General features: G+C 44.1%; 1 protein-coding gene across 10 annotated transcripts in view; it reads left to right on the forward strand.

Moving 5' to 3' along the window:
• Positions 1-21,093, forward strand: part of SAFB2 (scaffold attachment factor B2) — a 41,379-nt gene that overhangs the window by 15,791 nt on the left and 4,495 nt on the right. For 6 of the 10 annotated variants that reach the window (XR_009452985.1, XM_059697024.1, XM_059697023.1 and 3 more), the window contains 8 exons: positions 4,588-4,737; positions 4,828-4,940; positions 11,233-11,363; positions 12,759-12,850; positions 16,043-16,179; positions 17,765-18,067; positions 19,044-19,184; positions 20,337-20,379. Coding sequence is in view for 9 of the 10 variants with exons in the window: in XM_059697024.1 (XP_059553007.1) it covers positions 4,588-4,737; positions 4,828-4,940; positions 11,233-11,363; positions 12,759-12,850; positions 16,043-16,179; positions 17,765-18,067; positions 19,044-19,184; positions 20,337-20,379 (1,110 nt within the window). In the remaining variant the exon portion in view is untranslated. The remainder of the gene's footprint in view (positions 1-4,587; positions 4,738-4,827; positions 4,941-11,232; positions 11,364-12,758; positions 12,851-16,042; positions 16,180-17,764; positions 18,068-19,043; positions 19,185-20,336; positions 20,380-21,093) is intronic. The other 4 variants (XM_059697029.1, XM_059697032.1, XM_059697028.1 and 1 more) reach the window with 2 other exon arrangements.

Genomic DNA, 21,093 nt, shown 5'->3' on the forward strand with positions numbered 1-21,093 from the left:
TTGGGAACACATACAAAAAGAAGAGATGGCTTATTCAAGTTGACCCACTTAATCAGAGGTGGTCAGAGCCAGAACCCAGGGCTCCTATGTCTCAGGGGGTCTTTGCACTTTCAGAGGGGTTGGCCTTGCCCTCACTTCAGATGTCCTGTGGGAACATTTGTGCAGTGGGCTTTAAATCTGATTTGGTTCTGTGTTTTCTTTCTCTTGTTCTTGAATCATTTATTCCTTATTTATTTGCCACCTTTTGCATTGGTTATTTTTTATGATTTGTGGCTTATTACCTATGACTCTATAGATAACTAGTTGGCCCAACTGGAGTGGCTCAGTGGTTGAGCATTGACCCATGCACCAGGAGGTGACTGGTTCCATTCCTGGTCAGGGCATGTTGTCCACCCCCCACCCCCTACCCCGTTGCAGGCTGGATCCCTAGTATGGAGCATGCAGGAGGCGATCAGTCGATGTTTTTCTGTCATCGATGTTTCTACCTCTCTGTCCCTCTTCCTTCCTCTCTCTGAAAGCAATAAAAAAACACACATAATTTGTTGATATTATACCAGTACGGTACAACTGCCATTGCCCCCTCTCAGCCTTTGTGATGTTGTCATTATACATTTTACTTCTATTTAGTAAACTACACAGTATATTATTGGCTTGTTTTTTGGGTTTTTAATTTCTCGTGTTCACAATTTTGAGTGTTCTTTATTTCTTTTTGTTTTTATCCAAGTTCCCACTAGTTAATTATTCTCCTCCCTCCTTGAACATTTCTTTAGGGCAGGGTTGCCAATGAGGAATTTGTATGTCTGCAAGTCATTCTTTTTTTAAAATATGTGTTTATTGACTTTTTTAGAGAGAGAGGAAAGGAGAGAGAAACATTGCTGAGAGAGAAATATCCATCAGCTGCCTCCTGCACTCCCCCCACTAGGTAACTAGTCTGAAACCTAGGCCCAGGGAATCAAACTGGGGACCTCTTGGTGCATGGGACAATGCTAACCAACTGAGCCACACCAGCCAGGGCTGCGAGTCATTCTTTTACCTTTTTTTTGCAAGCTGTGTTCATTGGTGTGGAATTCCAGATTGGTTGATTTTCTTCCAGAAGGCAAAGCTGCTCCACTGCCTTCTGGCTCACATTGTTTCCAACCAGTTGGCTGTGCTTCTCACCTTCATTCTTTTTTTTTTTTTAATATATTTTCTTGATTTTTTTACAGAGAGGAAGGGAGAGAGAGATAGAGAGTTAGAAACATCGATGAGAGAGAAACATCAATTAGCTGCCTCTTGCACATCTCCTACTGGGGATGTGCCCGCAACCCAGGTACATGCCCTTGACCGGAATCGAACCCGGGACCTTTCAGTCCGCAGGCCGACGCTCTATCCACTGAGCCAAACCGGTTTCGGCCTCACCTTCATTCTTAACACACATATGACTATTCTTCCTCCGGCTGCCTTTAAGATTTTATCTTTCTCACTGGTTTGGAGCACTTTGCTGATGATGTGTTGATTTTGTTTGCTGGTTTTTTCCCCCGAGCTCCTTGCCTTCAAGGACTCCTCACATTGCCCTACCAGTCAATATTGCTCTGGTTTCTTTCGGATCAGTCTTTATTTTTTCCATTTCATTTTGAGTAGCTTCTCTTACTATGTATTCAAGTTTCCTAATCTTTTCTTCTGCGGTGTCTGTTGTTAATCCCATCTAATGTATTTTTTCATCTCAGAAGTTCATTTTGAGTGGTTTTAAATTAGCGTTGATTACCTGACATGTACAGTTCTTCCTTTGTCTTTTTGAATAACTAAACCAAGTGCTTAGTATCCTTGGTCCACTAATTCTGTCATTTTGTCATTTCCGAGTCTGATTTTATTGGTCCATTTGTTTTCTTCATTAGAGTTAGACTTTCTTACTTCTTGGCTAACCCAGTCATTTTTTTCTTTTCTTTTCTGGGCTAAACTATTTTAATAATTTGATGAACTACAGCTTATCACATCACAAAAAGTATTTAATGAAAAACAGTTATCCCCTGTTTTCACATTCCTTGTCTCATGAGAATTTAGAAGAAGATTTTGCACTTTGTATCTTTAAGGCACTGTATTTTTAAGAGTTCACACTAGGTCTTCCATTTAAGGAGCTGCACACTTGGGGTGTTTGGTCAGCTTGTGGTATTTCTGAGTGAGGTCAACAGACTTCTGTCCTTGTTGAAAGGGGAAAGACCACAAAATTACATTCCATTGATTTCCCATTTTAACTCCACTGAAAAGGTAATTCACTTCCTCAGTAAAGTTTTTACGAATTTTTCAATCTTACAGATACAGTCTTTCCAAATGGGGTTCATAAGTATTCCTCCAGAGGTAGTGTTCATGCTGAGTTGATGTCTTCTACATGGGGTCAGCAGAATTTCAGTCTCGATGTGCTTTCTTCTTTACTTCTCTAGTTGTAGAACTTCCATTCAGCCATCTTTCAGGTGGTTCTGAATGATGGTGGTTGTTCTGTATTTTAGTTGTAATTTTGATTTGGTTGTGGGAGGCAGCGAGTACCAGTATTAACCTACACGCCATCTTGGTTCTCTTTCTAACCCAGTCTTTTTTTTTTTTAATATATTTTTATTGATTTCAGAGAGGAAGGGAAGAGGGAGAGGGAGATAGAAACATCAATGATGAGTCCTGACCAGTTTGGCTCAGTGGCTAGAGCGTCGGCCTGTGGACTGAAGAGTCCCAGGTTTGATTCCCGTCAAGGGCATGTACCTTGGTTGCGGGCACATCCCCAGTTGGGGGTGTGCAGGAGGCAGCTGATCGATGTTTCTCTCTCATGGATGTTTCTAACTATCTCTCTCCCTTCCTCTCTGTAAAAAATCAATAAAATATATTTTAAAAAAGAAAAGAAACATCAATGATGAGAGAGAGAATCATTGATTGGCTGCCTCCTGCCTGCCCCCTACTGGAGATTGAGCCTACAACCTGGGCTTGTACCCTTGACCAGAATCGAATCCAGGATCCTTCCGTCTGCAGGCCAGTGCTCTATCCACTGAGCCAAACCAGCTAAGAGTAACCCAATCATTTTTTATTGGATACCAGACTTTTTTGTGTGACTTTTACGTTGTGAGCTAGTTATTCTTATATTCCTGCAAATGTCCTTGAGCTTTTGCTGGGGCACAGTTCAGTCACTTGCTCAATCAGTGCAGAGGCTTGCTGTTAACCTTTTTAATCAGGCCAGAGCTCAGGGCTAGCTTCATCCACTCCTGGGCAACATCCTTCTGAGTGCTCAGCCCAATGCCCATCAAATACAGGCTTTCCTATCCAGCCATTGGGTTCATTCTGGGAGAAGTGGGCCTTTTGCAGCACTGAGTGAGCCCCGGGGATTGTTCCCTCTGCTTCTGCAGGTGGTCATCTCCTAGCATTGGTGATTTTCTCACACACAAACGCTACTCAGGACCCTAAACAGTTCTCCAAATGTCTCTCTGTGTGGAACTATGACTGGTTACTGCTTTAATCTCCTCAGAGTCTGACCTGTGCTCATCTCAGGGATATCAGCCCCCTCAGTTCCTCCTCCCTGCCCATGGCCTGGAATCTCTAGGCCAGCGGTTCTTAACCGTGGGTCGCGACTCCTTTGGGGGTCGAACGACCCTTTCACAGGGGTTGCCTAAGACCATCGGAAAATACATATATAATTACATATTGTTTTTGTGGTTAATCACTATGCTTTAATTATGTTCAGTTTGTAACAATGAAATTGGGGGTCACCACAACATGAGGAACTGTATTAAAGGGTCGCGGCATTAGGAAGGTTGAGAACCACTGCTCTAGACAGTAAGAATGGGCAACCATAAAGCCCTCATGTGTTTCCACTCTAGCTGGTGTCACCATCCTGTGTAGCCTGGTGCCTGGTGTCTGAAAACGCTTGTTGCTTACACTTCCTCCCATTTTTTAGTAGTTTCAGGTAGCAGGAGAGTTAATGGTTGGTTCTCCAGGCTGGCTGGAAGTGGAAGTTTGCTCTGTATCTGTGTCAGAGGTCTTCTTAGCCTTGGTCCACATAGATTGGGGTGCATTTCTGAGTAGATATCGCCTCTGCTGTCCATGGATAGAATGGAATTAGAGAAAATGATCTGAGTGGGAAGGGCTTTTGATTAATTAACAAGTTGTCATTAGTGAAGTTTAACTGTCTTTAGCTCTCCCTGTTTTTTTGTCACTGTAGAGCTGATCTTGTATCAAAAGCAGTTGTATTTTGATAGGTCAGTTATTTTTAATAACTAGGAAGAACTGACAAATCCCAGAGAAGTAAAAGCTATTTTTTTTTCAGGCTACTTATGCTTATTTGTTTAGCTGTGGTCATGGAGATTATTCCAATTTTCCATAAAATCCTCTTGACCCTGCTGCAGTATCATGGCATAAAAGACTCAAAGTGCTGAGACAAAAAGACAAAGTGTTTTGTTTTCTTATTATTAACCATGATTTTGGATAATGTTTGGGAACATTTTATATAGATGGCCAGATAAAAGATACCAAAATGTCTAATGGAAATAATTTTGATGATCAGTTAACTGCTAATAATTTTTTACATTGTGTGATTATTTGTATGAGAAAATAAGAGTGCCCTTTCCCATGAAGGTTGTTGGCGCCAAAGTGGTGACCAATGCCCGCAGTCCTGGGGCTCGTTGCTATGGCTTTGTCACCATGTCGACATCTGATGAGGCTACGAAATGTATCAACCATCTCCACAGAACTGAGCTTCATGGAAGAATGATCTCCGTAGAGAAGGTAAGGCAGTCCTTGCCTATTCTAACTCATGAACTTTACATGGGGGAAGACCTAGTCCATGAGCCATTTCTATCTGCATTATATTTTTAGGCCAAAAACGAACCTGCTGGGAAAAAGCTGTCCGACAAAAAGGAGTGTGAAGTGAAGAAGGAAAAAGTATCTAGTGTTGACAGACATCATCCTGTGGAGATCAAAATTGAAAAGTAAAGTAATTTTTTTTAAATACTTTTTTTATTGATTTCAGAGAGGAAGGGAAAGGAAGATAGAAACATCAGTGATGAGAAAGAATCATTGATTGGCTGCCTTCTGCATGCCCCTACTGGGAACGAGCTCGAAACCTGGGCATGTGCCCTTGACCGGAATTGAACCTGGGACCCTTCAGTCCGCAGGCCGATGCTCTATCCACTGAGCCAAACCAGCCAGGGCTAAAGTAATTTTTTGAACACTTTTCTTGGGATGATGGCTGGGAGGAGGGCAGGTGGCAGCCACAGGTTCGCTCATGAAACAGGCATGTGTCCTTTGCATAAACAGCCTCACCAGCTTCTCATTTACATCACATGTAATTTTTGCATCTTGCTGCTACTTCAGTATTTAGCTTTCAACAGATACTCATTTCATAATGCTAAAAAATGGATTCAGATGATTTTTTTTAATATATTTTATTGATTTTTTACAGAGAGGAAGGGAGAGAGATAGAGAGTTAGTAACATCGATAAGAGAGAAACATCGATCAGCTGCCTCTTGCACATTTCCTACTGGGGATGTGCCTGCAACCCAGGTACATGCCCTTGACCGGAATCAAACCCGGGACCCTTCAGTCCTCAGGCTGACACTCTATCCACTGAGCCAAACCGGTTTCGGCCAGATGATTCTTAATAAGTATGTACATCTAACCTAGTAGCCTGTTGAAAAAACAAAACAAAATGAGTAACATGTTTTTATTTATTAAATATATTTTATTGATTTCGGACAGGAAGGGAGAGGGAAAGAGAGAGAGAGAAACATCAGTGATGAGAGAGAATCATTGATCGGCTGCCTCGTGCACGCCCCCTACTGGGAGTCAAGCCCACAACCCAGGCATGTGCCCTTGACCAGAATCGAACTTGGAACCTTGAGTCTGCAGGCCAATGTTCTATCCACTGAGCCAAACCAGCTAGGGCAAAATTTATTTTTTATTCCAAACATCCTGGACCCTTGCACAGCCTCTGAAAACTTTGAATCATTTCATGGTCCAAGTTGATTTTCATGTGAATCTTGCTTTTTATCCCAGCAACTGCAAAAACCCAGCTTTGCAAAGATAACATCGTTATTCAAAGGAATGTAAGCTGGTTGAATATTGAAATGAGCAGCCTTAAGCTAGTATTTTGTGCAGCGCCTGGCAGTTGTCAAGTATTTTTGTGTTTCCCTCAAAAACTTGAAATATCCCAGAGTACCTTTGAGTTCACTGTGGTACATTGGGGGTACCTTGGCATAGGAATTTGGGGATCACAGGTCTGAGATACTATTTTTATAAAGGAGGTGATTTGTAGAAATAGGGACAGATCTTTCACAGCAGGCATTGATTATACTTTTATCAAAACAATATGCTTGCCCTAGCCAGTTTGGCTCAGTGGATAGAGCATCAGCTTGCGGACTGAAGGGTCCCAGGTTTGATTCCGGCCAAGGGCACATGCCCAGGTTGCGGGCTCCGATCCCCAGTAGGGGGTGCGCAGGAGGCAGCCGATCAATGATTCTCTTTCATCATTGATGTTTCTGTCTCTCTCTTCCTCTCCCTTCCTCTTTGAAATCAATAAAAATATCAAAACAAAACAAAAGCCATATGCTTATCTTTGGGGTAGGTAGAATTTGGTGACGTGCTTGATAACAGTGCTATTCTCAGAACACTGTGTGTCTGTTTTACGTTTATATTGTCAACACAATTTATTTCCACTTCCAGGTCCACTTGGCATTCTAAAAATTAAACCCTTTACTAAGAATCTGTAAATTTCACAGTAATTCCATTTTGCTGGGTTTTTTTACATAAGAAAATTTATAGTTGAGTAAACATGGGTGTGGACATCAATACTCATAAGTTAGGCTTGGTTTTTAATGGTGTAATTGCTGGTCTTCACTGTGACCAAGTTAGAAATTGTAGGCCCATGAGAAATGGCTATCAGATGAGCCTTCATGTACTTAGAAGTAAGACCCATGATTTTATCAGCAACTTCTTGAAAAAGGGACACATCTATTAGCAGTGCTAAAAATATATATTGTTAGAATATGGGAAGCTGTTGAGAATTGTTGGTTTTCTTAGTGTCTTGAGATGCTTTTCGTTCGTTGATTTTTTTGAATCACAGAAGTGAGATGTGTTTATGGCAAAAAGAAAGGGGATAATAATCAGCTAATGTGTGTGTGTGTGCAGGGGAGTCCCTTAGTCCCTGGAAGAGTCCTGTGAGGTCTGCTCTGTGTAGAAAGAAGAGGAAACTGGCTCAGAAAGGGGACCCAAGGTCACATAGCTCAGCTGGCAAGCAGCAAGGCCAGAATTTAGTCCTAAGCTGTTGCCCTCAGTGCTGGAGCACTTAACTGGATGATGAGCTTAAGATGTTTAAAACCAAACGGCCTTCAAGTGGTTTGCCCAGGTTGAATATTTCAAAATTTGTTTTTAACCTTATTTATTTCATTCAAATAAACACCTTTATTAACCTTTCCTTCTATATTAAGAATTTCTAGGCTTAATCGTCAGCCTAAGTCAGTGGTTGGCAAACTGCGGCTCGCGAGCCACATGCTGCTCTTTGGCCCCTTGAGTATGGCTCTTCCTATGCCTTAGGAGTACCCTAATTAAGTTAATAACAGTGTACCTACCTATATAGTTTAAGTTTAAAAAATTTGGCTCTCAAAAGAAATTTCAATCGTTGTACTGTTGATATTTGGCTCTGTTGACTAATGAGTTCGCCGACCACTGGCCTAAGTGAAATGGAGAAGCTTGTCCATAGAGGTGGCTTGTCTTTGTGGTCATGGATTAGTAGTGATTTTTCTATAATTGTTGTTTAGAAAGCACACACTGAAGTCAGGCAAAATAGCACTGCCTGGTGGGAACACTTTCTGGTATATGTCTCTCCAGCCTTTTTTCCTATGTGGAGGTGTTTTCTTTGTTGGTTTTCTTGTGTGGGTTTTTTTTGTTTGCTTGTTTTTAACTTAGTGTTATCAACAAGTTCGTTGTGTCTCTAGGAGGTGCCATATGAGTACAGAACAAGTAGGGAGAGGTCTCCTATTGAAACATTTTTCAGGTCTCCTTGGAGGGAGGAGGCACCACTGCAGAACAGTGGAAGAGGTACATCAGAGATGATTCATGGTGGCTTTATTTGCAGTCATATAGTCACTGAAACCAATCTCTAGTCTATCATAAGGGAAATGGAAATAACTGTGCACTGTTGGGTAGCAGTTGAAAGGAACCACATCTGTGTATATATCCACACAGACTAACCTTTTTAAAAATAATAATAATAATAATTTTATTGATTTTAGAGAAGAAGGGAGAGAGAGATTGAAACATCAATGATGAGTGAGAATCATTCATCAGCTGCCTCCTGGCATGTGCCCTGACTGGGAATTCTGGTTTGCAGGTCAGTACTCAACCCCTGAGCCACACTGACTGGGCCAGACTAACCTTTCAAGCAGTGATTTTTCAACCGGTGTGCTGCAAGAATTTTTAAAACATGCAATACCTGACGATTTAATCAAGGGTACTGACCTCTTTTTCCTTAGATTGTCAAAATAAAAAATGACAACAGCCAACTAACTCACCAATAGCCATTTGGTGTGAATGAATCAAAATCATACCTTTTTTTTTCTCTTTGTCACATCGGCAAAAAAATACATTTTTTGGTGTGCAGCAGAATTTTAGTAATTAGTTTGTGTGTGCCATGAGCTGAAAAAGGCTGAAAATTGCTGCTTTAAAGCATGAGGTGAAAAGCGCTAAAGAGCAACATATTAAGGCCCATCCCAATATGTTAGTCTCCAGAAATGTTGTAAAACATCCCTGAAGATCTTCAGGGTTATGTGAAAGTACCCATAAAGGTTCGAGAGGTGAGCCAAATGATTGACAGTTATGGCACCATGGGTGGTGATGTCTTGTCTTGGGGATGGGACAAGTGTGTCTGTGACCTTCACTCCATCTATAGTATTGTACTGTAAGGGAAACCTGCCCTGGTTTTTTTCTCATCTGCCCGGGGACCAAAGGGTCAAGTGATTCCAGGTCAAATGGCACGTACCTCAGTTGCAGGTTCCCTGGCCCTGGTAGGGGCATGTGTGGGAGGCAACCAATCGACGGGTCTCTCTCACATCGATGTTTCTCCACCTCCTCCCTTCCTTACACTCTCTAGAAATCAGTGGAAAAAATATCCTCGAGTGAGGACTTAAAAAAAAAAAGAAACCAATATGTTAAAAACATTTACAGCCCTAACTGGTTTGACTAGGTGGATAGAGCATTGGCCTGTGGACTGAAAGGTCCCAGGTTCAATTCCGGTCAAGGGCATGTACCTTGGTTGCGGGCACATCCCCAGTAGGAGGTGTGCAGGAGGCAGCTGATTGATGTTTCTCTCTCATCGATGTTTCTAACTCTCTATCACTCTCCCCTCCTCTCTGTAAAAAAATCAATAAAATATATATATGAAAAACATTTACAATTGTCAATTTTGGCACACACCATCAATGATTATGGTATGTGCTTACATTTTTAAAATCTTCAGATTAAAAGTTTTTCTCAAAATGAACATCAATTTAAAAACACAGCTTTGTGCTGTGGAAGTCTAGGAGAAAGGAAGAGTGAACTGAGGGGGTTTCTTTGGCCAGTGTGAACTCTGTTCAGGTTGCAGGGAAAAGAAGAAAAGAAGTGCTAGTTAGAGAATCCAGCGGGACCTGGCTTTCCTGTCCTGGAGCTTGGCACATGGTGGGCATTTAATGACTAGAATTTAATTGCCTGAGACAAACACCATTAGGAAATATAGAAGACATTTTAAATGGCAGCAATGATTTATTTCACCACTTAGAATAAAACTTCCTTGCCTCGCCAGTGTGGCTCAATGGTTGAACATTGGCCTATGAACCATGAGGTCACAGTTTGATTCTCAATCAGGGCACATGCCTAGCGTGTGCTTAAATCCCCAGTGGGGGGTGTGCAGGAGGCAGCTGATCAATGATTCTCTCTCAATGATGTTTCTATCTTTCCCTCTCCCTTCCTCTCTGAAATCAATCCTATATAATAAAAGCCTAATATGCAAATCGACCAAATGGCAGAACAACTGGTTGCTATGACTCGCACTGACCACCAGGAGGCAGAAGCTCTACACGGGAGCTGCCCCCAGGCCAGCCAAGGCGGGTGCCAGCACTCCCCTTCCCCCATCGCCCCACTGATTGCCCCACAGATTGGCCCTGATCACCAGCCAGGCCTAGGGACCCTACCTGTGCATGAGTTTTGTGCACCAGGCCTCTAGAAAAATAAAAAAGAATAAAACTGGTCTGGCTGGTGTGATTCAGTGGTTGAGTATCCACCTATGCACCAGGAAGTCGCTGGTTTAATTCCCCATCAGGGCACATGCCTGGATTTCGTGCTTAATCTTTAGCAGGGGCGTCAGGAGGCAGTTGATCAATGTTTCTCATCACTGTTTCTATTTCTCACTCTCCCTTCCTCTCTCTCTAAAAAATAATCAAAATATTTTTTAAAAAACAAAACTGCCTTTGGTTGAAATGTTAGAGTTTCCATATTTGCTGGCATATAACACAGCATTTTATTTTTAAATATGTTTTTTATTTCAGAGAGGAAGGGAAAGGGAGAGAAATATACAAACATCAATGATGAGTGAGAATCATTGATTGGTTACTTCCTGCATGCCCCACCCTGGGGATTGGATCTGCAACCCGGGCTTGTGCTCTGACCGGGAATCGAACTGTGACCTAGTTCATAGGGCAACGCTCAACCACTGAACCACGCTGGCTGGGCTAACAACATTTTAACTCCTCAAAGTATGCAGATATTGCCAGGTACCAAGTGTTAGTGGGTCGGTGGCTCACTGCTTCATGCTGTAGAAACATCCGGTCCTGGTCCTGCACCTCCATTCTATATTATATTATACCTGTTTGGGGAGAATTTTTTCCCTACAAAACTTAATATTCCACATATACAAAATGTTTCAAAATGAGACATTTGGAAATAGTTTTTCACAAGCATTCTTCCATCGTGTCTGCTTGTGTACCTGTCATATACATGAGTGCTTCTAGCATCTTGGAAAAAACATCCTCATAAGCTTGCAGTTTTATCCTGCATATTTCGAGATGTGATAGTTAACTTAAGTGGGAATAGGGGCTGTGTCTGAAGAGGAGAATATTACCACAGTTTTCAAATAATTCTCCCTATCCACTTGCCGCTGGCCTGGTTTGTTTTGCGCATCAATCTGAGCGAGCAAACTGCTCCTGTTAGAGTCTCAGGAACTCAAGTTTGATAACCATGTTTTTGCATAGAACTGTAATTAAGAAGGAAGAGAAGATGGAGAAAAAGGAGGGGAAAAGGCCTGAAGACATTAAAAAGGAAGAAAAAGACGAAGACGAGCTAAAACCAGGAACTACAAATCGGTCCAGAGTCACCAAATCAGGTGATTAGAGGCTAAGTGTTCATGATGGGGGGAAGAGCCTGTCAGAATGGGCTGGTAGGTGTCATAATCAAGTAGGTACAGCGAGCTTTTTAGTGACTTTGCTTAGTTTTGCTGGTTATAGGAAGCCATTAAAGCAATAGAGCCTCAGGTGATGAGGTGGCTTAAAGAAGTTTCTACGCAACAGCAGAAATGCAGAGATATTCTGGTTAATGATTTAACTGCACTGGCAGCTCAGTGACCAGGGTTCTTATTTTTCCTGAGTCTTTAACAGAAAAGAGTGGGGGGTTTGCCAGAGGGGTATGTCTTAGTTCTTGTAACTAATTCAGTACAGTTCTGTAGGTGTGTAATCTTATTTTTCTTGCCTGTATGGTAAAGCCAGTTACAATGAAAAACAAAAAACGAAAAAATCTTATGTCTGTAGACTGTGGAGTAGGAGCAGTTGCACTTATAGTGTGCCACCTCTGTTGTCATATAAAAATTCCTTGCACTCTGCACCTTCAGATTTGCATGAGGCTCCACAAAATGTTTTGTGGCAAAAAAAAAAAGAAAAGAAAAGAAAAGAAAAGAAAGAAAGCCTATCCCCTCCCCTTTCCAAAAAAGAAAATCAGAAACAAAACCTGACCATCTGGAGCACTGGGATTTGGTGCAGTGCATTACAAGTTAGATCTTAATCATTGGGGTAATTGGCCAGCAGTCTCATGAGGAAAGTGTTTTTAAAATGCTCCTGGAGTATTGCAAATTTCCCTAAATCCATGGTTGTTCTGGCAGTTAGAGCCTGCTTAGCTTGTTGTGAAGAGGAAGAATTGGTGTAGAGCCTTTATTGCTGAAGACTGATGAAGGGAAGCCCACTTTGGGAGTGGGGAGGGGCTCCCTCGGAGCCAGCAGTATCTAATTCAGAGCACAAGAGCCTGGTTCTGCAGAGCATTCCACACTGTGTGATAGGAATAAAAATTGAAATTGGTTATCCTGGGGCCACTAGGATTGAGTATGAGGGGTAAAGGAAACAAACCTACAGGTGAGATTTGTTTGTGTACATGTTGCAGAATGCACTTGGACTCAGATTTAAGTTGTAAGATGCAGGCAAGTCCATTCTAGATGAGCAAAGACCCAAACACTGCCAGCCATTTTCCGCCCAGTGTAGCCATATTGGTAGTGCTTCTTTTTTGGTAATCCTCGCTAGAGGATATTCTTTCCTTTGGATTTTAGAGAGAGTGGAAGGGAGAGAAGGAGAGAGAGAGAGAGAAACAATTTTTTTCATCATGAAGAGAGGGACAAGACACAAAGTCTTTAGCGTTAGCATTAGTCACTTGGCAGCTGGTTGTGGGGAGGCAGGAGCCCCCAGCTGGCTTGTGTACATCAGCACATTTTCACAGATTGCTGTGTTTTTTCCTGAAGGAAGCAGAGGAATGGAACGGACAGTAGTAATGGATAAATCAAAAGGAGAGCCTGTCATTAGTGTGAAAACCACAAGCAGGTCAAAAGAAAGAGTGAGTATTGCTTCTGCCATCTCAAGGCCAGCCGTTTTTTATTTGCATTGTGAAAACAACATTGTTTGGCCTTTAAAACAGGAGTTCTTTGAAGTCCTTGGGAGGCATATTGTTAACTCTTTAGATTATGCATAGAAACATGAAATTTGATTCTAGAACTTATTTCAGAACAATGCTTACCCATGTTTGCTTTCCAGAAATGTGTTCGCCCTTCTCTGATTCTTTGTCAGGTTATACCATCTTCTAGGAGAACTGATTCCCAGTGACAGCTGGAAGGACAAGACCCAGGCTTTCCAAATCGGAGGCAGCTTCTACTCTTTGGCTAATCTAATAGCAGTTTATTCATTTTCTTTAGTTGATTTTCTATTAAATTAACCAAAAAGAAAAATGGAGTCCACCCTAAAACTGTCATGTCATCAGACAACGAGCTACATTGCTTATTAACCTGTGCACATAGCTGGACAAGCTAGGGGCCTCTTGTTTTGCTCTTCCATTCTGGAAAACAAACCCTCTGTTTCCCAGATGAAGATTCCAGCTAATATGTTAATGAGGAGAGCAACACTTTTTCAGTGAATACACTTTTTTATGATTCACCCAAGAATACTTTGTGTTGTTAAGACTTAAGTTTTAAATTAACATTTGGATTTCATAGAGAGCAATTTCTAATGCCATTTTTTCCTTGGGCTACATGGAAATCATACAATACAGAGAAATAAACAAAAAAGACCCATAAACTTACCACTCAGATAACTGATGTTAAAAAAAAAAAGTAGTAGTAATGTAAACATGATTAAAGCATTCAGATAGTATAAGAAGGCACAACATAAGCACAGTGGAAGCCTCTTTTCTGCATGGGCTCCTCACACTTACCTCACAATACTGTACACACAACACATTGTGTATGCTCTGAAACACCACCACTAACAGGTTCCTATAACTTGCTCTTGGACACTTTGTGCATAATATACTGAGACATACAGTGCTACTTTCTAATTTAATTTTGAAATTGTTGCAGATTCACAGGGAGCTGTAAAGAATAGGACAGAGGTCCCATGTGTCCGTCACCCAGTTTTGCCCAGTGATTTTATTTCCTGTAACTGTAGCACAATATCAAAGCCAGGAAGGTGATGTCGATGTACAGTGTGTATGCAGTGCTAAGACATTTAATCGCTAGTGTAGATGGACATGTCCCGCTGTTGGAAACTGCTGTGGGCAGCCTTCCTATGCCTCCCTCTTGACAGACTTGTAACCACCACTCAGTGGGATTGCTAGGTCCAAAGGTGTGTGTGTGTTGTTCTTTGTGGTAGATGTCATCAGGTGCCCTTTAGAAAGTTACAGAGGATGCTGACATTCCTGGGGTGCGGAGCTTGTGCTGAGTCACCAGTAAGTGGCGAGGCCATGTTGTGACCAGGAGTACAATTTGAGGACAGCAGTGCCTGTTGGTCTCTGCACTAGATCGCATCCTTCCCCCGGAACCTAGGGTGGCTGTCCCTCCTCACTCAACCTGCAGTGTGTGTGATTACACTTTAAGCTCTGTCCGTCTCATAGGTGAAGAGTGTCCTATGATCTTTTGGGGGTGAATCTGTCCTCTATGTGTATGTCCCTCTCTATTCCCCCCAACCCCCACAATCTCTCTTTTTTTTTTTTTTTATTAAATCTTTATTGTTCAGATTATTACAGTTGTTCCTCCTTTTTCCCCCCATAGCTTCCCTCCACTCGGTTCCCACCCCACCCTCTGCCCTTACCCCCCACCACTGTCCTCATCCATAGGTGTACAATTTTTGTCCAGTCTCTTCCTGCACCCCCATACTCCTCCCCCCCCGAGAATAGTCAGTCCACTCCCTTTCTATGCCCCTGATTCTATTATATTCACCAGATTATTCTGTTCATTCGATTATTTATTCACTTGATTTTTAGATTCACTTGTTGATAGATGTGTATTTGTTCATAATTTGTATCTTTACCTTTTTCTTCTTCCTCTTCTTAAAGGATACCTTTCAGCATCACAATCTCTTTTATTAGTAGAAGTGCTGGTTCTAATCTTTGCCCATCTTCCTTCCAGGTTGCTTTGTCTTTCATTGATTTTTTTTTAACCCCCTGTGTGGGGTAATTAAGAAATTAAGCTGAACAGCATTTTTTAAAAAGATTTTAAATTGATTTTTAGAGAGAGGAATGGAGAGGGGGAGAGAGAAAGAGAAACATCTATGTGAGAAGAAAACATTGATCAGCTGCCTCCTGCATGCCCCCACCAGTGATTGAATCTGCAGCTCAAGTATGTGCTCTGACCAGGAATTGAACCAGCGCAACCTTTAGTGTACAAGATGACACCCTTAACCAACTGAGCCACACCGGCCAAGACAGAGCAGCTTTTTAAAAATGTGGTGTCCCAGACCCTGTCCTGTGTAGGAGGCCCTGGGTTCTGGGCTATGTGAGCTTCCTGGGAGAGTTTGACTTGTGGCCAGTCTCGGGTGTCTCAGCCTCTGAGAGCCTTAAAGATGTTAGTTGGCCATCGTTGTTTCCTACCTTATGCCAGAAATAGAATAGGCAAGTCTCCCATTAATCTTTTCTACCTTATTACAGTACAATACCTTGGATTATTCTGTTTTAAGGCTGCCTGCCTGAGCCCTGACCTAGCACTTGAGAAGTGAAAGATGCAGCCCTTCATCTTACTGTCCAAACAGCTGGCTCGACAGCTGCCCCCCAGTGACTGAAGGGGCCATGTGGCTCTGCTACACTAGAAAAACTGCCTGTAGGCTTTCTGAGGTTTCATCCCATCCTTTCTCTTCCCTTAGTATCCTTTGCTTACAAGGTTTAAAAGCCAGACTATAGGGCCCTAGCCTGGTAGGTCAGTTAATTAGAGCGTCGTCCCGACACACCAAGGTTGTGGGTTTGATCCCTGGTCAGGGCACATACAAGAATGAACAGGTGAGTACATAAATAAGTGGAATAACAAATTGATCTCCCTCCCTCCCTTCCCCCACCCCCAAAAGCAGTTTAAAGAAAAATTAAAGACAGACTATGGGGTGAGCAGTGTGACTCGGATGTGGAGTGAAGCGGCCTGTGCTGGGGCCTCCATGTAACCTGAGTGCGACAGAAGAATCTTAGTTTAATCCAGATAATGCATATTTAACTTTCATTGTACATTTGTTGTAATCATTTTTCTGACATTAATAAACCAATTTTGGTGAACAGAGCTCCAAGAGTCAGGATCGAAAATCAGAAAGCAAAGAGAAGAGAGACATCTTGTCGTTTGACAAAATCAAAGAGCAAAGGGAGCGAGAGCGCCAGAGGCAGTGGGAGCGGGAAATCCGGGAGTCGGAGAGGCGGCGGTGAGTGGGCTGAGCCAGACTGCTGGGCTGCTGGGCTCCTCTGGGGGTGGTTGTCCTTTCTCCCCAAGTGAGTCTCCTCTGTAGCCTGGGCCTGCAGGCCATCTTGTGTGTTTCCCCTGGGCCAAAAGGATAGTATGATATTCATCAAAAGCCGTTTTTTTTAAAATTGAATTTATTTGGGTGACATTGGTTTATAAAATTATACGGGTTTCAGGTGTACGACTCTCCAGTGCATCATCTGTATTGAATGTGTGTTTACATCCCACCATCGAAAGCCCATTTCTGCTGAGCATTTCTTCTGGCTGATGGTGGGCCCCGGCCCATGGAGCCCACCCAGGGATGGCTTTGATGGAAGGGTCCCCAGTGTTGAGGCCTCATTCTTCCCTCTGGAAATGTACATAAGTAAGATTTTTTTTAAAAGGCAGCCAAGGAATGTGGCATTTTTATTGGAGATATTATAGGAGTGGCCTCTTCACCCCTGGATGTCTGCAGTTCATGGCCTTTCCAGGCAGCAGGGGTCACAGTCATGTTCTTTGCCCCTCTCACCTTTTATTAAGAAGATAGTTTATTGAAGTAAGCCTGGCATTTCCCCTTCTGTGTTCTGCCATATTCTGTATAGACATGTAGAGCCCCCTTGACATTTCCTTCCAGTGGTGGTCCATGAACCAAAAGGTTTCCATCATAGTGTTTGGAGAACTTACTTGAGCTAAAGTAGATCACATACAAACCTCTTAAGTTATGCTACGTTTGCTTTTATCTGAAGTCATGTGATCTCAGCTCCTGCCTGTGTCACTTTAGAAAATAAAAGCACATTGAGAAGCCTTTTGATTCCATTTGGAGGTATTTTGCCTCCAGCTCGCTCATGCTTGGTTTGAAGCCTTTCCAGGCTGGTGGAGTGTGCGACAGCGTGTCCTCTTCTCACACAGAGTGGGGTGGTCCCAGTCTCTGCTCAGCTCCTGGTGTGCCGTGACTGAGGACATGAGACCTTGGTCCCAGCTGCCGGTGCCAGGCCAGCATACAGTCACCTCACGAGCCTTCGCCTGTCCCCACACCTTCCCAGGTCTATTCAAAATGACACTCATTTAAAAATACAGTGTTTTTAGAGGAAGATGTAGAAAAGAGGTGGCTCATTGTACAGCATTAACCTGCAACAGAGTTCCCCTTCACCCTCAGAGAAAGCTATTGTAATCGCTTCTTAAGGGTTTTCTCTGTATACACAGCAGTTACCCTTTGCTTTTCTGATTTTTTTCTACTTTACTGATGTGTGGCTTTATTTGGGGGCCTTTGAGCCAAGTCCTCCTGGCCTGGACCTGAGCTCTGTGTCTCCTTGCTGTCGCCTGGTCCCTCTCAGCCCACCTCTTTTTTGAGAAAGGGAAAGTTTGGACATTGGTGCTTCTGGCTGTTCCAAACAACTTAGTGGGAGTGGGTAAGCACCTGCCGTCTATAGCCTGGGCCCAGGCCAGTGAGCATCCAGGAAATCCAGAATGGCCAAATGGAAGTGTCCTGGCCCCTTTGGAGGGCAATGCCTCGATAGCCAGGGACCTTCACGGTGGGAAGTCAGAGTGGCCTTGCTGTGTCCCTGCAGAGAGCGCGAGCAGCAGCAACGCCTGGAGGCCTGGAAGGAGAAGGCACGGCTGCACCGCCTGGAGGCCTGGAAGGAGAAGGCACGGCTGCACCGGGAGCGCCTGGAGCTTGAGTGCCAGCGTCACCTCCTGGAGTGGGAGCGCATGGAGCGGGAACGGCTGGAACGAGAGCGAATGCGAGTGGAGCGTGAGCGCAGGAAGGAGCAGGAGTGCATTCAACGTGAGCGCGAGGAGCTGCGGCGTCAGCAGGAGCAACTGCGCTATGAGCAGCGGCAGGGGCTCCGGAGGCCCCATGATGATGGGAGGTAGGATCCAGCCCACCTCCCATTCCAGGAGCTGCTTTGGCTGCTGTCCATCTGAGTGTTGGAAAATCGGGGCTATTTAACACGCGATTTGCCCGTCCAGAACTCGTTGCCCTCACCACCATGAGTGTGTAGTTTAATGTCACGATCTTCTGGCTGTGCAGCTTTCTCCCCAGCTGAGTTCATTGGAGAATCTTGATGCTTCCAGTGCTGAGGGGTGTGTGATGCTTTCGCGTAGGCCGGGCCTTTATTTGCACTGTGCTTCCTGGTGGAGCATCACCACCCTCCAAGTGCTGCTGCAGGAGAGGACCAAGCGTGCATTAGGCCCGCATTGGCCATGGCCGCCACTCCATATCGTGTCCTTGTAGGCGGGGGAAAGGCACAGAGTCGGCACTGTAGGAAAGGACATTGCCTTCTGTTTTAAAAGTAGGTTTATTGGTCTCTGGCTTCTCTGAGCTGCTTAATTGTCAGTCACCCATCACCTCACCACCCATGAGCCTCGTTTTCTGGTAAAAATCAGGAAGAAGATAATTGGATGCTGTCCTAAGCTGTATGTAGCTCACTATCACCTGATTTCATTCCCTTTGCCTTTTGCCAAAATCTCAGGGGAAGGTTCAGGTTATAGAAGATGGGAAGCTGAAAACGTGGCACCTCAGAATACCAGTCCTAAAGACTCAAGTATTTTATTTCATTTGCATTTGAACTCAGGTGGGGATCAAGGTATTAACAGCCTTATGACACAATTAGCTCACAGCAGTCTGATGTTCAGAATTGTCCGCTGAGAATACTCATGCCTCTTGGCAGTTTGGGGGATATTAATTTATCAAATCAAAGTGATAGTGATTGAATGTTTAGAGATGAGCCCTGCCGGACATTTTAAATGATGCTGGGTCTGGAGAGAGAGCTCCCCTCCCCACCTTCACTCTCTTTTTTCCTTCGTTCTCTTTCATAAGTAAAATTTACATCCTTTTTACAATAGGCGAGATGATGCCTATTGGCCAGAAGGAAAACGTGTGGCCCTGGAGGACAGGTACCACCCAGACTTTCCTCGGTACGAACACCGCTTCCACGACTTTGACCATCGAAACCGAGGCCAGTACCAGGACCATGCGGTCGACAGGTCAGTCCCCCACCCCCTTTTTGCAGTAGAGACAGGTCTCCCTCTGTTCTCTTAATGTCTGATTTACTTGTGATGTCCTAGTGGGTAGGCTTTGACCAGCCACACGTGGGATTTAGAAACAGGCCTTGAGCAAAGCGTTGGAATCGCTGGTCAGTTATGGCATCCGGGACTTGTCTGGCAAGAAGGTCCCCCAGAGCTCATTTCATCCACTGTCCTTTGCACAGAGAGGATGGATGGGGCCCTAGGCAGGACCTGAGCCTCAGAATTCCCCAACACTCAGCTCTCTTGGGGGTGGCCAAGGCTCTGGGTTTCGCACCTTCCTAGAGATTCCTCCCTGTCCCTCCCGCCAGCACCAGCCCCCCAAGATTCACTATCACCCGATCTAATTCCTTTTGCCTTTTGCATAGTGGGGGAGGAAGCAATTAATATACAGAGATGAGGAAGCAGTTTTTAGAAGAGGTGTGACATGCCTAAGCTGGTGAAGGCAGAGTGGGCAGGAGGGTGTACTGACGGGTGTAGGTTTCTGTGCCAGCAAACTGCAAAGAGAACTGACCAGAGAATGTGGGCCTTGTTTGCGTTGTGAAGGTCAGGGTGGGTTTTAGCCGTGCCTTCTTCAATGAGGACTAGATTAGGAAGACAGCCATCACTTTTCCAGTTGAAGAGTTCTCTCTCTCTGGGAGAAATCTCACTGGGCTCCCCTGGGCTGCATATCCTGGAGCCATTTCACCATTCATTAGCTCTCTGTAAGGGAAGAGAGAACAGGGAAAATGTGGCTAAAAAGCTACTTATTTAATTCATTGTGGCTGGAGTTGTTTTGAAATTTGGTGTGAATCAAATGTGTTGGGCCAGAGGTTAGGTTTCCCTGTTACCAGGCCACAGGTAAATGAAGTCTTAGCTTCATTCAGGGGTGTCTGCTTCTGAGACCCTTCCCTCCAGGGTATTTCAGTAAAATTAATATTTCCACCTTCTTAGGATCTGACTTTACTCCCACCCCCAGGGAAAGATGTGAGCCAGCTTTTTTTTTTTTTTTTAAATCAGGCAGTTCTTATATGGGGAAATAGAATGAGTACCCCAATTGTGGGTTTTGTGGGACCTGTAGAAATGCTGTATGGTACCATCGGCTGCCATTGGAATTAGATTTTTTTTTTCCAGGAGGGAGGGCTCAAGGACAGTGATGGGAGAGCGAGACGGACAGGTGAGTAACACCCAGATAATGGGTGCCTGCTCTGTGTCTGGGTGGGCGGGGGCGCATGGACATGGCGTTCTGGAGAAAGAGTAACACACAGAGTTGCTTGTTTTCTGATAAGTGGGGGCTTTGTTCAGATGCATAAGGCTTGTTCTTGTTTCATTTTATCTAGCAGAAACTGCAAATAGCTCTTGTTGCCAGCTTGCTTAGAGTGCCTCTGAGTCTTGGGACTGTGGGTACCCCAAATGGGGCGTAGCGGCCTGTCAGGGGGTCATTTAGCCCATGTTTGGGGGGTCCGTCTGTTTCAGGTACCTTTGGGGTGGATCTCAGTGTCTCTAACCTGCTGATACCTGGTGAGGGGTGCATAGGTGTCAGTTCAGAGAAAAGGGGAGCCTGCCAGGAGAAAGGCAGGGACAGGCATCACAGCATAGTTTTTAAAACAGGAGTGTGTTTGCTGAGAACACTAGACCAGGCCCATCACTGCCCAGATGTGCTGGATTCCTGAGCACAGAACTGGTTGGCCAGGGCACTGAAGTTCTCTTCAGCGCTTGCCTCCAGTGTCAGCTACTGAGGGGCTGTGCCACCTCCATAGATTGGTGGCAAAGGAGGAAGTCGGGGTGGACAGGGTGGAAGGGGACCTCCTATCAGCAAGGAAGACTCTAAGTGGCTTTTCTCAGTGGACCTCACAGGGCCAGAGAGGCTTGTACTGCCACTTTGTGTGGC

Source organism: Myotis daubentonii, chromosome 5 (assembly GCF_963259705.1).
Source record: "Myotis daubentonii chromosome 5, mMyoDau2.1, whole genome shotgun sequence".
NCBI classification, from domain to species: domain Eukaryota; kingdom Metazoa; phylum Chordata; class Mammalia; order Chiroptera; family Vespertilionidae; genus Myotis; species Myotis daubentonii.